Source organism: Herpailurus yagouaroundi, unplaced genomic scaffold (assembly GCF_014898765.1).
Source record: "Herpailurus yagouaroundi ecotype Mexico unplaced genomic scaffold, PumYag 77, whole genome shotgun sequence".
Lineage (NCBI taxonomy): Eukaryota > Metazoa > Chordata > Mammalia > Carnivora > Felidae > Herpailurus > Herpailurus yagouaroundi.
Window position 1 is genome coordinate 97913327 of NW_024412388.1, and position 15048 is coordinate 97928374.

The 15048-nt window shown below is 35.5% G+C and overlaps 1 protein-coding gene across 1 annotated transcript in view; it reads right to left on the minus strand.

Moving 5' to 3' along the window:
• Positions 1–281: 281 nt before the first annotated feature.
• Positions 282–15048, minus strand: part of RSBN1 (round spermatid basic protein 1) — a 46984-nt gene continuing 32217 nt past the window's right edge. Inside the window, exons 3-7 of the mRNA XM_040471351.1 lie at positions 14264–14401; positions 13812–13954; positions 6917–7084; positions 5564–5672; positions 282–4929 (exon numbers count right to left, since the gene is read on the minus strand). Of these exons, the coding sequence (XP_040327285.1) occupies positions 4459–4929; positions 5564–5672; positions 6917–7084; positions 13812–13954; positions 14264–14401 (1029 nt within the window). The 3' untranslated portion in view covers positions 282–4458. The remainder of the gene's footprint in view (positions 4930–5563; positions 5673–6916; positions 7085–13811; positions 13955–14263; positions 14402–15048) is intronic.

A 15048-nucleotide genomic window follows, 5' to 3' on the forward strand; every position in this document is an offset into this window, starting at 1 on the left:
AATTTGGCTGTCCTCAAGTAGATAAAAACCCAATTTAAGCATCAGAAGGCACAACTACCACAAATGCCAAGTGTAGCTTTTCTTCCCCCAAACTAGCTGCACCTCAATGTGACGGCATTTTCTCATTATCTATGACCTTTTCTTTTAGGAAGGTCACAAGATTTTTTCTAAAATACTAGAAACTAATTGGGACATAACAAGGTGGGAGGATTAATACTTTAAAAACAGGTTTCAGGTATCTAGAATTCACACGTGCTATTCATTTTCTCATGAAACATAAGTAAAGGACAAATCAGACTTTTGTTTATTAAAAAAATACTTTACAGGGAAAAAAAAACCTCTATGCATTCCATTGTCCTATTTTACAAAGAAATAGCTTAACAATTTAACACACTTAGACAGCTACAAAAAAGCACTGTGTTAAAAGGATTATTATTCACACAAATTTAGATTTAAGACTATTCATTAAAAACCTTTTTAAAACACTCGTTAATGTCAATAAACAAACTAAGGCCACACAACGCAAATAGTCCGCCAGGCAAATTATACATTTCATCTATATGCAAAGACCTCTTAGATAAATTAAAGCCACAGGAAAAAAAGTCTTAGCTGCCAATCAAAATGGAGTTTAGTCACAGAAAACACTATTACATGAAAATTTACAACATGTGATAGAAGTAGTACATAAGTATTTCTTTAGAGAATTGAAAAGTGCTATATTAAGAGACAGTGGTCTCAACTACATGCACAAGTGGATCATAAAAAATTTATGAAGAAAATGGAAGGCCATAATAATATGGAGATACTTGCTTTTAAAGCAACAAACTTTCAGGATGAGCATAGGTCCCTTATGTGGTAAAGAAAAACATTTGTCTTGTACATTTCCTCTACTTACTGCATGACCAATAAATACAGCTACACTTGTTTAAAAAAAAAAAAAAACTTAGCAGAAATATGAACTTCTGCCATGTACTAGTGAAAGGCTCTTTTTTTTAACCTGTAGCAATGATAAAATAGATTTATTAGAAAGACACAAACTCAATTATCCTAAAAGTATAAATGCAAATAAATTTTTAATGGCAAATACAGATGAAAATATAATGGACTAATATTAATGATCAAGAATATATTCACTAAGGGTTTTCTTGAATCTTTGAGTCTTGTTTCTAAATTAGTTTTCATCCTAGACACTATTTATAGAGGGAAAGGCAATAAGCAAAAGTTTCTCCAGGCATTAAGTGTGAACTTTATGCCTATTAAGACTGATGCAAGATGTTGCAAGACATCTTTTCCTAAGGTTTGGTAAAGGATTTTATTTAACAAGCTCCATTTTCCCCCTACAAGAGCTTGTAATGTTAGTCAACTGATATTCCAACTGTCTCCAAGGGGAAAGGGCACCTTTCAAGATTTTAATTAAAAATAATAAAGTTAAGTGAAACAAACCCTAAGTACTGAATAAGCAAATTGAAAGTACAATTAAGCTTAGGGATTCATTTTTAAAGAGTTAAAAATTTGGAGGGGAAAACTAATATGTAGGTTTTTATTATTATTGCTTTATGAATTTGGGATACCTCTTTGAATCATAATCCTACTCCTAACATATATTGGTAATTACAGAATGACTTCTGGGGCAGGGGGAAGACTTTTATCCTTATTTACGAATACCATAAAATCATTCTAGTTACTAAGTTAGGAATATTCGTTTATCGGGTCCTTTCCATAAGCACATTTTTAAAATATCCCTCTGCTCCACAAAATACTCAAACTTACAGCCACGTTCTGCAAGTAATCTCAAAGAGTTGGCACAACAGATAATATACCAAAAAGGAAGATCAGCTTAAATTTCAGTTACAACTTCACTGCCATCACTACTTTACAAATCAGAAGACGCCAGATTGCTCCATGCCTCACTCCACCAAACCAAATAATTTCAAGATTTAGAAAAGTTGCAATCATTTGTATCACTAAACTAGGATACAACTTTGAAAGCAGTAATAAACTCAAAACTTGAGCTTTTATATTCATCAGTCTTTAAAGCATGCTATTAAATCTAATACTCACATAGGACATTCAGTTTCCAGATACATGACTAGCTAAATGTTTCTCTCTCCATTCTATTGCAATTCTAACATACAATGAATTTATTAGTACATGATTTTAAACATTTGTATACTCTTTTCACGTGTTTATATTGGAGGTGAGGGTAGAATGTTTTGGAAAAGGAAAATGGGGATTTGCTTTTGATTGTAGGTCTTTGCAGATCCGCTGGTTCCTGAGTGATTATACACAGTGCTGGCTGTCAGGAGACAGTCTCCTTGTTTATTAGTAATGACCAGCTTAGATGACAGATGGCATCTGCTGGATGGCAAGTGGGAGATGGGGAAATCGGATCTTGGAAGACAAGAAAAATTAAAAAAAAAAAAAAAAAAGTTTTTGCTTTAACAACCTTGTTCTTCATGATTATTTTAAAAAGCAAATGTTGCCTGAGAAGAATTCTACTTTGCACAGCCTAGTAAAGCTCTATGAAATTCTTCTGGACAGAAAAACAAAAACAGAGAAAACCTAAATCCACATACTTTTGTGATTAACCCCTCCCCCCTCCAAAATAACAAAAACACCCTCAAAGGCAGGTCCCTTTAAAAACTAGTCTTGATAAACTAGAATTCACCCTAGAATTTATACCCAAGATTTTAAAACACCCCTGCAATAATCACATTACTTTTCATACCATTCTAATTACCTTATTTACAAAGATAACTAAAACCAACATCACTTCCAATTCATAAATGGTTTACATTGAAATGTTTCTCTATTTGTCTTCATCCTTTGTAACAGAGAATACATACATATACATATATATAAGGAATAATACAGATTCTAACTAATCACTGCAGTATTTGCTGATGGTTACTTTTCTATCGGTTTACACAGTGACCTCTATACTTTGCTAATATGCATTTAAACTACACAACAATATTGCACAAAGTAATATTTATATAAGATTTAGCCTATTTCAGAATATTTTAGAGAAAATTCATATTTGATATTTCAAAAGATGCAGCTAAGTTTTCATGGTGACAGACATAATAAAGCAGCATCTTTTTTTTTTTTTTTTTTTTTTTGCCTATGTTAATGTAAATATTCCAAATCTCACCCTCCAGGAAAAAAATCTCCAAATTGCACTATAACCAGGTAGATACAAGAATCTGGTCTTAGGTGTGGGGAATACTCTTCCTTTAATGAACAAAAGGCCTATTGTATTATTAACTAAGAGAAAGTGAAATGTGTATCATGTTAACATTCTAAAATAATAGAAAGTTAAGACTACACTAGCTATATGAACTGTGCCTGTTTGAAAAAAAAAATTTTTAAATACTCAGGCACTAAGCATTAGGTTACCTGAAACTCTAGGATGAAGTCTAGTGCCATAATCGTTATTAGACCGTAGCAACACACAGTAATAGTAAATAAACCCAAGTATTCACCAGTTAAAACTGTGAATCAAAGTGTCTCAACAGATCTTTATCATGAAAAGATTGAAGCCAAGTGACAAAAAAAGTTTTTCCTAAGTTTCATGCACAAAATATGGCAGCCTCATCAGAAAGATTGATATCATTCTCTAGGTTTGATACTCATGATCAGTTTAAGAAGCAAAAGTATCCACACAAAGTGTGAGGATGCTAGGTAGCAGAACGATAGAGTATCATGTCAACATTATCTCTTTTACCCAATTATCTTCCATAGTTAACCATGTTTCTAGAAGAGATTAATGAACCATGGATAATGAATGACCAAGGACTATTCATCTTCAGATATTTTTAATTGAAATATCCACTGGGCTTTAAATAACAGATACAAAAAAAAAGACAGTTTGGATCAGAAAGTGCTGTGCTTTCTCTTTTGTTAAGAAACCAGAGAGCCACTGGATTTTCCTTAGAAACTACCTGTTCTTTATGGTTGGAACTTACTTGCCCACGTACAAGATGCAGGAACACTTTCCTGCAACCTATGCCATTTTTACTGTAGAAAATTGAAGCTGTGCCATAAAGACACAAGTACTAAAGCATAAATCTGACCTTCTATCATAAAAACAGCAAATATGGCAAGAGACGAGGCAAGATAAAATTAAGGGAAGTGAATAATTTACCAAATAAGAATCTGTTATTCCAGAGAATTCTCAGTTTGATTTGAAGAAGAGATTGAATTGTTACCTCACACCTTAAAACAGAAAGTAGCAGCAGACCCACTATTACATACTGTACTAACGGGATAAGATACAACTCTTAACTTTGCATAATCTGTGTAAAAAAGATATGCTTGACATTTGTGGAATGTCATTTCTCTTTATAGAATTATAGGCAAGATTTCTCCAATAAAACTTAACTTAAGCCAGTTATAAAACTATAACTTCACATCAAAATTTAAAAAAGTTAAAAAATGTGTTTGAATATGTACATATCACACAGGAGTGCTCGAATGTTCCTGTAGATTGTGTTGCTGGTCAGAGTCCAGTCTACTTTCCACCTTTAAAACTGGAATAGGCGGAGTCATCTGATCTTGCTGTAGATTAAGTTCTGATGAAGGGAAGGACGATGAAGCAGTCGTCAAAAGCTGCATCTCTCTGCATGTCTCTTCAGATTCAGTTTTTACCCTCACACACTGGGAGTCAACTTCTAATTCTCGCTTTCCAGTTAAATCACAGTCCATGCTAGAACCGCTTTCTGTGTTTTGAGTGGCTTCCACAACAGGGTGGTACTGTTTAAGCCTTATATGCCAAGCTAAGCTGCACACTGCTGACACTGTTTTGAACTGATGAATGACATTTCTAGGGATGAAGTAAATATCATTGTCACACAGCTGAATTCTAGCATAACGAATGCCTTCCCGCCTCATTTGGTTTAGTTTAGCTTCATCCACCCACTGTACACACTGCAGCAAAAAGAAAAGTTACATGAGACTTCAAAATATGTAGTGTAGTAATTCAGTCAAACAAAGTATTAGAATTAGCACAGGAAAACAGTAGTAGGGCCAAATTAAAGGCAGGCAATACTAAGTATCAGACAACTTTCTAAAATTTCCTGTAATGCTTGGGAAACATTTTTCCTCATATTTTACTACCTCTCTGATAACAAAGTACAGGTTCAAGTCAGGATAGCCTAAGGAATAATTTAAACAACTATTTCGAAGTGCAGCTAAGTATCAATAACATATTCTTTGCCACAACTAAGGACAACATTTATATGTTGCCTTTTATAGATGAGGGCACACAGTACTCCAAGGGGTCCTCAGCTGAGACTCTTTACAGCCAGAACTGAGCAGTCCGGACCCTCTGGCCATCTGGGCCAACGGGGTATCCCAAAGAGTAAAGGGATCTCAAGCATTCTATTTGGGAAGCTCTGTGTTAATGATTTTTGGCACTCTCCACACACAGCTTTTAATAGCACTTGAAATTAAATTTACCATCCCATGTATCCAACTATAAGATCAAATGCAAAATAAACTGGGTACAGATCCTTATTTCTGTTATCTCACTCAAAAGATAATAAAAAAGCAAAAGTTTCACCTGGGAAACTGGAGGTTCATGAAGGTCTAACTGAAGTCTCTGTACAACATCAGTAAAATCCTCAGCATGAAAACAAATCACATCTTTGGTTATGCGAGGCTGGTCACTCCTAAGATTAACAAAATTAAGTTTTAGAAACCTGCATCTCATAACGGAAAATGATGACAAATTTCAGTTCTCCTATTCCTGGAAATGCTCCTACTAGCACAGAAATAGACACACAGGAATATACATTTGCTTCTTTAACCAACATTTAAAAAATAAATAAAACACCAATAAAGCTGTTTAAAAAAATGAAAATTAGATTAGTTGTTACAAAAAACAGCAGTGACTAAAAACAGTTTCATTCTAAACTAGTTGCAACTGCATCCTTTCACCACCCTGTAATGTCGTCATCAGGATGGAACACAGTGGAGAGAAAACATACCAGCCACATAACTATCACACCTTCTAGTTTTCAAACGGGGCGCCCCCCCCCCCCCGGGGTGACAGAATGATCTTTAACTTGAAATACTTACTGTCAAGCTGTGATTGAACTATGCTTCCAAAAAAGGTCAAACTCTATAGTAATACTGAAGGCCCTGAAGTTATAAATATGAAAAACAAAACAAAACAGTTTTTAGACAAACTAAATTCCATGCTCTGAGCTTTGGATTCCAACTGAATGTAAAAGGGTGCAGCCACTGTGGAAAATAGTATAGCAGTTCCTCCAGAAATTAAAAATAGAATTATCAAATGATCCAGCAATTCCACTTCCGGGGATATACCCAAAAGACTGAAAGCAGAGACATGAAGAGATGTTTTCTCAGAGCAGCCAAAAGGTGGAAGCAACCCAAGTGTCCGCTGATGAGTGAAACCAGATAAACAAAATGTGCCATATACATATAATGTAATACTACTCAGCGTTAAAAAGGAAGGAAATTATGACACATAATATAATATGGATGAACCTTGAAGATATTATGCTAACTAAAATAAGCCAGTCACAAAAGAACTACTGTGTGATTCCACTTATACGAGGTATTTAAAGTAGTCAAATTCATAGAAACAGTAAGTACAATGAAGGCTACCAGGAGCTGGGGAGAGAGGAGAAAAGGGGTTAAGGTTTACTGGTTTCAGAGTTACAGTTTTGCAAGACAAAAAAGCTCTCAAAATCTGCTTTGCAACAATGTAAATATACTTAACACCACTGAAATGTACACTTAAAATGGCAAAGATTTTTCATTTTAATTTCATGTTATGGGTATTTTACCACAATTTCTAAAAAAAAAATTAGTCTCCAAACTTTTAAACGGAGTCCACATTTTCTCAGACAGCATTAACCAACCTTATAGCTGAGTTTCATTAACTTACCATTCACCAAACTGTACAGCTTTCAAAACCCCAACAGCAGCCGTACTCTGCCAGTCAAACCCCTGACCTACATGGTCAGCATGAGCTCTTGTCCTATCTTCAAAGAGGACTTCACGGGGTTCACTGGTCCGAGGTAGGTACTGGAGATTTTTAATTTCATTCATTGATCTGGAGTTGATTTGGTTGTGAAGTAAAGGGGGGAGGGGAGGAAAGTATTAATAGCAGTAAGGTGAAAAAGTCTGCTAAAATACCAAATTTTAAGTAAGATCAGAACTGATAAGGGTTCCATGATTTTGATCATTAACATTTAACACACTATACCGTAATGCTCAATGTCATTACCTTCTTCTCTTGGGATGTCATGATAATGTAGAGGCTATACTTTTTATTTGGCTCAAATGTAGTGTTACAATTTACAAAATTTAGTTTTCAAGCAATAGGAAACACAATTCAAAGTTCAAGGCTGTATGTTTCTTCACCCTCAGTCATCTTAATTCTCAAAACAGACTTGATTCAAGATGGAAAACTGAGCATGTACTGATCTCCTTCCACATTAAAATGAAAGTAAAAGGCTTCAAACTAATATGGTAGGGGTGGGAGAGAGGAGATGGGCGAATGGATAAGAATACAGATGAAACATAACTGGCTGTGAGTTGATAACTGCTGACATTGACTACATGAGACTTTAGTATATTATCTTCTGCTTTTTCATGTGCTCAAGAATTTCTAAATATAATAATCTAAAGGTGATAGTAAAGGAATGAATAAGAACCAACAAAGGAAATGAATTAGTGCATGAACAATATCAACAAATTTCTGGAAGATGGAAAATGATTAAAAGTGTCTAGTAAAACTGAGCAGAGAAAGCCACAGGCCTGGAATACACTAGAAGGGAATAGCAACTAAAAAGGCAGCTGGCCTGCCCAAAAGACCCTGAAGACTAACAGGTGCAAAAAAGAAAAAAAAAAAAAAAAAAAAAAGCCCATTATCATGATGTTGACAGACAGAAATGTAGTAAGGCTGAGAAAGGGGGAATTAAAGTGAAATTCTGCAAATAAACCAGTCACCCACCACCCCTGTGAGTAGAAATGAGGTCAGGCATCTACCCCCATGCTATGGTTGATCCACTCAGCATCCATCTATCCTATTTATTTCCCTGACAGAACTCTGATTCTCATTAGGTATCTGCTCCTGCCCCATAAGTGACCTCATTTACAAGTTTCAAAGGTAGATCCTGATGAATCCTGACAAACTGTGGCAAACGCATTCCCCTTGCCAGTAACTGATTTAAAAACGGACACAAGCACACATGAAAAGATGCTCAACGTCACTCCTCATCAGGGAAATACAAATCAAAACCACACTCAGATATCACCTCACGCCAGTCAGAGTGGCCAAAATGAACAAATCAGGAGACTATAGATGCTGGAGAGGATGTGGAGAAACGGGAACCCTCTTGCACTGTTGGTGGGAATGCAAATTGGTGCAGCCACTCTGGAAAACAGTGTGGAGGTTCCTCAAAAAATTAAAAATAGACCTACCCTATGACCCAGCAGTAGCACTGCTAGGAATTTACCCAAGGGATACAGGAGTACTGATGCATAGGGGCACTTGTACCCCAATGTTTATAGCAGCACTCTCAACAACAGCCAAATTATGGAAAGAGCCTAAATGTCCATCAACTGATGAATGGATAAAGAAATTGTGGTTTATATACACAATGGAGTACCACGTGGCAATGTGAAAGAATGAAATATGGCCCTTTGTAGCAACGTGGATGGAACTGGAGAGTGTTATGCTAAGTGAAATAAGCCATACAGAGAAAGACAGATACCATATGTTTTCACTCTTATGTGGATACTGAGAAACTTAACAGAAACCCATGGGGGAGGGGAAGAAAAAAAAAAAAAAGAGGTTAGAGCAGGAGAGAGCCAAAGCATAAGAGACTCTTAAAAACTGAGAACAAACTGAGGGTTGATGGGGGGTGGGAGGGAGGGGAGGGTGGGTGATGGGCATTGAGGAGGGCAACTGTTGGGATGAGCACTGGGTGTTGTATAGAAACCAATTTGACAATAAATTCCATATATTGAAAAAAAAAAAATGGACACAAACGGACTCTGGCCAGCAGTAAGAGAGGAAATTTGCTAAGGAGACTTCTGGGAAGTTTCCTAGCTTGTATGACAGAAGAAAAGATGCTTTTTTTCTTCTATTGCATATAACTAGATCCATATGTGATACCTAGACCACAATAATCATCCAGCAACCATAAAGAAAGCCACTGTGAGTACAAAGCCCAGGCAAAGAATATGACAGCAGAGAAAAAGACCCAATTCCTTGATGAAAGTACTGAATCACTGACCATATATATATATTTGGTGCCAAGAGCCAGCCTCTCTAGACTTCTTAATACATAAGATAATATTTTATGAAACAGTTTGAATCAAATTTTTGCTGCTTGTAGCCAAAAGCATCCTGATAAACTTTCAGAAAAACAGAAACAAAAAAACCCTTCATGTTCTCTAAACACACTAAACTTACCATATTCATAGAACTAATGTAATCCTCTGGCATGTGGCCATACCCTTTCATGTCCAATTCTATGCCTATTAACTCTAAAGTGAAGCCTACCTAGTGATAAGCCTCACTGAAGTATAAATAGAACGTCCGGTAAGCCCAATGCTTTATTTCTAAATATGAATGTGTCAACCACAAATCACCAAATATGTGAAGACAGCCTGTAGCAGCCTGACAAAGACCAAAATAAACAATGCTAAAATGTAAGAATTCCAAAGAAAAAAGTCGAGTGAATGTCCCCAAATCAAAAGCAAACAGATAATAAGAAATATGAGGATAATCAAACAGGGAGATCTATTACTCCGTCAACAGTAGTTTCAGAAAGAAATAACAGAAAATGAAGAAAATGAAGCAGTTAAGCAAGAAAAATTCCCAGAAATGAAAGGAGAATCTTTCTAGGACCTATCAAATCACAAGAAAGATTAAATATAATAATAAGAATGAAAGACCCAAAGATGGATCATTGTGAAATTAAGCTTTCAGAGAGGAAAATAGGTTACCTATAAAAAAAAAATTACATTGGCATTAAGACTTCTCATAAACAATATTAGATACCAGAAAACACTGTGGTAAGCTACAAGTTTTAAGGGAAAATACATCCTCTGAAATCCAGTTAAGCTATCAATCCTATTTCATGAGAAAAAAAGGAATTTTCAGACATATCATGACTCAGAATATTTCTGAGAATATTCCTTTTCTTCCTTTTCTTAGAATGTTACTTGAGAATGTGCTAAATCAAAAGAAGGAAATAAACCCAAGAAGACAACTGTAGGTTAATACAGAAATGCATTAAGTGGGAGGTCCTACGTTGATAACTGTGAAAAAAAGCTTTTCGCATTGAAGAGAACACAGAGCTCCAAAAGACTTCCAGGTAAAAAAGTTACGTGTTAGAGCATACAGTATGATTAAGTTTTGGATTCTTGAGGATATGATAAAAGCACAGAAAGCAAGGTAACTATCAACATTCTCAAAAAAACAAAAAACAAAAACAACTATATAAAAAAAAAACCATAGCCAAAATCAAAGCCATAGAGAAAGGGTGATTCTAGAAGAAAGAAATGTATTTGGAGCAAAAAAGAGAACAGAAGATATTAGGGATATGGTCAAGAAAAGTGTATGTCCCCCTTCAAAAGAGGGGCAATCAGAAACTGTAGGGAAAACAGATTAAAAACAAAACAAAACAAAACAAAAAGCACAGTCCAAACATGAAACTATTTAAAATGTAGCATGATTTTCAGTATCTAGGTGAAATATAGGGAAGATTCTTTTGTATATTACCCCTCTGAGTAATAAGTAACATTGGAACTTTAGAATGTAACTTTTTAGCCTTTTGGTTGGGTCTGCATAAACTTACCTTCCCATAATATAAATGGCATTTACTGGTTTTCAAATCCTAGAATACACCTATTGATAAAGCATATAAAACCTAATTATGGCTTTAAAGCACAATATGAATTAACCTCAACAATGCATAAGCACAGCTGACAAAAAGTAGAAAGGAGGAGGAAGAAAGTAGAGAGTCATTTAACTATTGGGAGACAAAGTGAAGGGAAGGAGTCCTAATCTATCATACCAAGAAATTGGCAAATTTCCTGCCAAAGTCTTAAAACAAAAGACATTAAAAACAGAAATGGTTTTTGCCTCTGGTAAAAAGGTATCTGCATCTGGAGGGAAAGGTGGCCAGGATTTTTCATTACAAACCCTACCGTACTATTTGATTTTTTAAAACCCTGTGCATGTATTTCTTCAAAGTCCATAAATTCAAAGGCCATCTTCATTAGCAGTGCCCTTGATCACCCGACACTTCTCACAGTGATTTCACTATTTTCAGCAATAGAGCATTCTCATTAACACAAAAAGATGACGTTAGCGTTTTAAGTTCTGATTTATTCACTCTAGTTCAAAGTGCCTTTGGATACTTTGCTTAAGAATATTTAACCCCAATAAAAATAAAATTTGATAGCCCCTCATATTAGTGGAGAAAAAATAAATTATTAAGCAAATGATGTTGGTACAGGTGCCTAACTACTTGGAAAAATTGATCAATCTCTCCCTCTGTCCTGAAATCAATACCATGTAAGTAAAACATGTAAATACTGAAATCACAAAAGTACTAGGAGAAAATACAGATGAATATTTTATAATAATGAGAAAAGGCATTTCTAAGCCTGCCAGTAGGATAGAAACCTCAGAGGAAAAGACAGATCTGACAACATATAAAAATCTCTGTAAGGAAAAATAAATGGGAGGGCTGGGGGGAGGGGTTGAGTAAAGATAAAACTGAAGCTAAAAAAGAATGAGGAAAATGTGCAACATTAAAAAAAATAGTTAATAGTCCTATAGAGAATTTTAAATAAAAAACAGCCTAGTAGAAATATGGGTAAAATGAAAAAGGAATCACAAAAGAAACACAAACCCTCAAAGGAAAACTAATTAAAATGAGACATATCTGCCCAATCAGATCAACAAAATTTAAAAAAATGTTAATGGGGCACCTGGGTGGCTCAGTCAGTTAAGCGGCCGACTTCGGCTCAGGTCATGATCTCACGGTCCGTGAGTTCGAGCCCCGCGTCAGGCTCTGTGCTGACAGCTCAGCGCCTGGAGCCTGTTTTGGATTCTGTGTCTCCCTACCAACCAGCCATCCATATAGTCAGCCAACAAGCCAGCCAGCAGGTACCCCACAATCAGTGATGTGTTATACATTTCCAAACAACCGGTTTGGGGGGAAGATGGCTGACTGTAGCTGATTTGCTTATTTCTGTGGTATAAATACTCCCAACATGGCCAATTTCAAGCAACTAATGTGACCTCATTCTATGTGGAACAGGGAGGCTAATAATGGCCCTGTGAGCTGGCTCCAGCATACCACTGTCATGTTTGTCACAAAATTTACACTAAAAAAGAACTAGTTAAATAAATCCTGATACAACCACTCAGTGAGAACAAAGTAGTCATTTAGAAATGATGATATAAGTGCATCTAATAGAACACATAAACTTAAGGGATTAAACAAAGCAAGTTTAAAAGTAAACATCATATAAAGAATAAGCTCATTTGTGTATAAAGTTTATGAGTATAACACAAACTAAAATCTGAAAGGCTGATATGCCTCAATGGGTGGGATTATGGGTATATTTTGCCTTTGTTTTACTATTATCTGATTTTTCTAAAAGTTTGTAATAATCAAGAAACAAACAGTGGTCGCTTCCTTTGTGGAAAGATCACAGTACTGTATACATACAGTACTTAAGAATTTAGAATTTCAAGACTCATCATCATGATGTACAAAACCTGCTGTGGTCTAGCAACGTGCAGAAGTTTTAGTTTACTCCACGTTCTACCATTTCATCACCTTGCATTCACATATAGTTTTTACAAAGTACTTTCGCACAGTATCTCAAGTACCTAAGGTTATTCCATACTTAGCTTTAGCATCATTCCCCTGGGAGCTTTAAGGTAAGGTCTACACTAGTCTATTAAAATGCACTTCTGGGTACTTATCTGGGGTTGCTATTTCCATAGTCGAAACAAATATGAATCATTTTTACTCTCATTAGATTTTTCACAGTACCAGAATAAGTTAATCTACATTTGTTTTAAGTGTCTGAAACACAAAATATGTTAGCCCAGTATGAATTACTATAGGAGATATACATTACTGGTTTCATTCAGCAAAGACTGATCACCTGCTCATGTGCCATGGAGATTGAGAAGAATAAAACACAGTCACTGTCCTCAGAGCTCAAAATTTAGTAAAAACCAAAAACATGTAAACAGATCATTAATGAAGAATGATGTGTGAGCACAGAGAAGGGAACAATTAATTGTCTATGCTTCACAAAGGAAGTGACATCTAAGTTTAGTTTTGAAACTTATTAAGCGCCTGTCAGGGAGAAAGGAAAATGGGGAGAAGCCATTCCAAATAAAAAGAACAGTGCAAAAGCACAGAGTTGTCACAGACCACGGTTTGAAAAGTGAACTCTGCATGGCTGGAGTAACTATAAACTGATCTAGCTAGAAGAACTTTTGGGGCCAGATTATGAAAGATCCTTGTAGACCACACAAAGAAGTTTGGACTTTCACCTTGTAGGCAGTTAGGACCCAGGTTTTAAGAAAACAGGCAAAAATTAGAGTTGTTTTTTAGAAGGATGCCTCACTCTGGTGACTAATGAGAAGGCTGGACTAAGAAACGGACCACTAAAGATTTATTTAAGATAGCTCTTAAAATGGTTTTCAAACTGTGTTCAGGTCTCAATCATTTTTATTAGCAACCAAATTTTTAAAAAGTGCTTTTGCTTATTTGGGAAAAATAAATGTTTACCGTCGTCTTTTGAAGGGTGACTTTGGCATATCTGCTGTAGGGATCATCTGCTCTCCTGGCCTAACCCACATGATAGGCCCATCATCACTCTGGGACCTACACTGGAGTCGGAGGCTGGAAAGTGTACCCCAGGGCAAAGTCATCTAGAAGTCAGATAAATGAGTCACGTTAAAAAAAATCTTTTTGACTATTTACAAGTTAATCCCACTACCACCCAAAATAAAGCTCTAGGAAGTTGATTTTCTATATGAATAAATGCTATATTAGATAGTAATTTATATGTAAAAAAGAATCATTGAAGTTAATTATTCTGAACCAATTTTTTAAACATTCCTATTCAAAACACTGGATAAAATGTAATTTTACTAGACAAAATTAACTTAACATTTTTTTCACAGAAAGTGTCCACTTAAATAATGATCAGAACTCTAATAATTGGAATTAACACTCACTTTCAGAAATGGTGATTCTTCTAACATATCAAGGAACTCTGGGAAATAATCACCAACTTCTTCATCTACTGCTCCAACAAGACTTATCTGACGCATGGGACCTGCTCGGTAGGTGCCACAGCAGTATGTCCTGTTGACCTGAGATAAAACGAAAGAGGGAGGATAAAGGACTGAAGTACACTATAATATAATTAAAGAATTATAAAACAGTATTGTTTCCAATGTTGCTATTTCTTTTACATACTATGAACTCAACAGTCTGTACCTTGGATAAAGCCCATAGTTACAGAAAGATGCTCTCGCACACTGACAAACACATTTAATATGGTAAGTGCCACAAACAGAAATTTCAAAGAGCAAGTTAGTCTATGATCCCAACATCTCAAAGAAACATTGAAGACATTAAGATACACTTAAACTTCTCTGAGAATGATTTTTTATACTTTGAAAACACTCTAAACTGATCTTTATTTTGGAAAAAAAAAATCGGCAAATAAAAAAACTGGCAGGGCAGAGAAAATTAAAAAAAAAAAAGAGAGAGAGAGAGAGAGAGAGACCACGGTCAGATTAATCTTCCATATCCATTTTGTATTCCCTAGTGAAAACTTTCATATCAGGCAAGATACCAGGCTGTTATCAAACCCAATCTCCCTCTCCCAGTTACTTGCATGTAAGATCCTCTACCCTAGGCAAACTGATCTTTTTGTCTACCCAACTTATGCCAAACTTACTTCTACCTACAATGATTTTTCTCTTAAATATGCCCTACTTGGAATGTCCTCTTT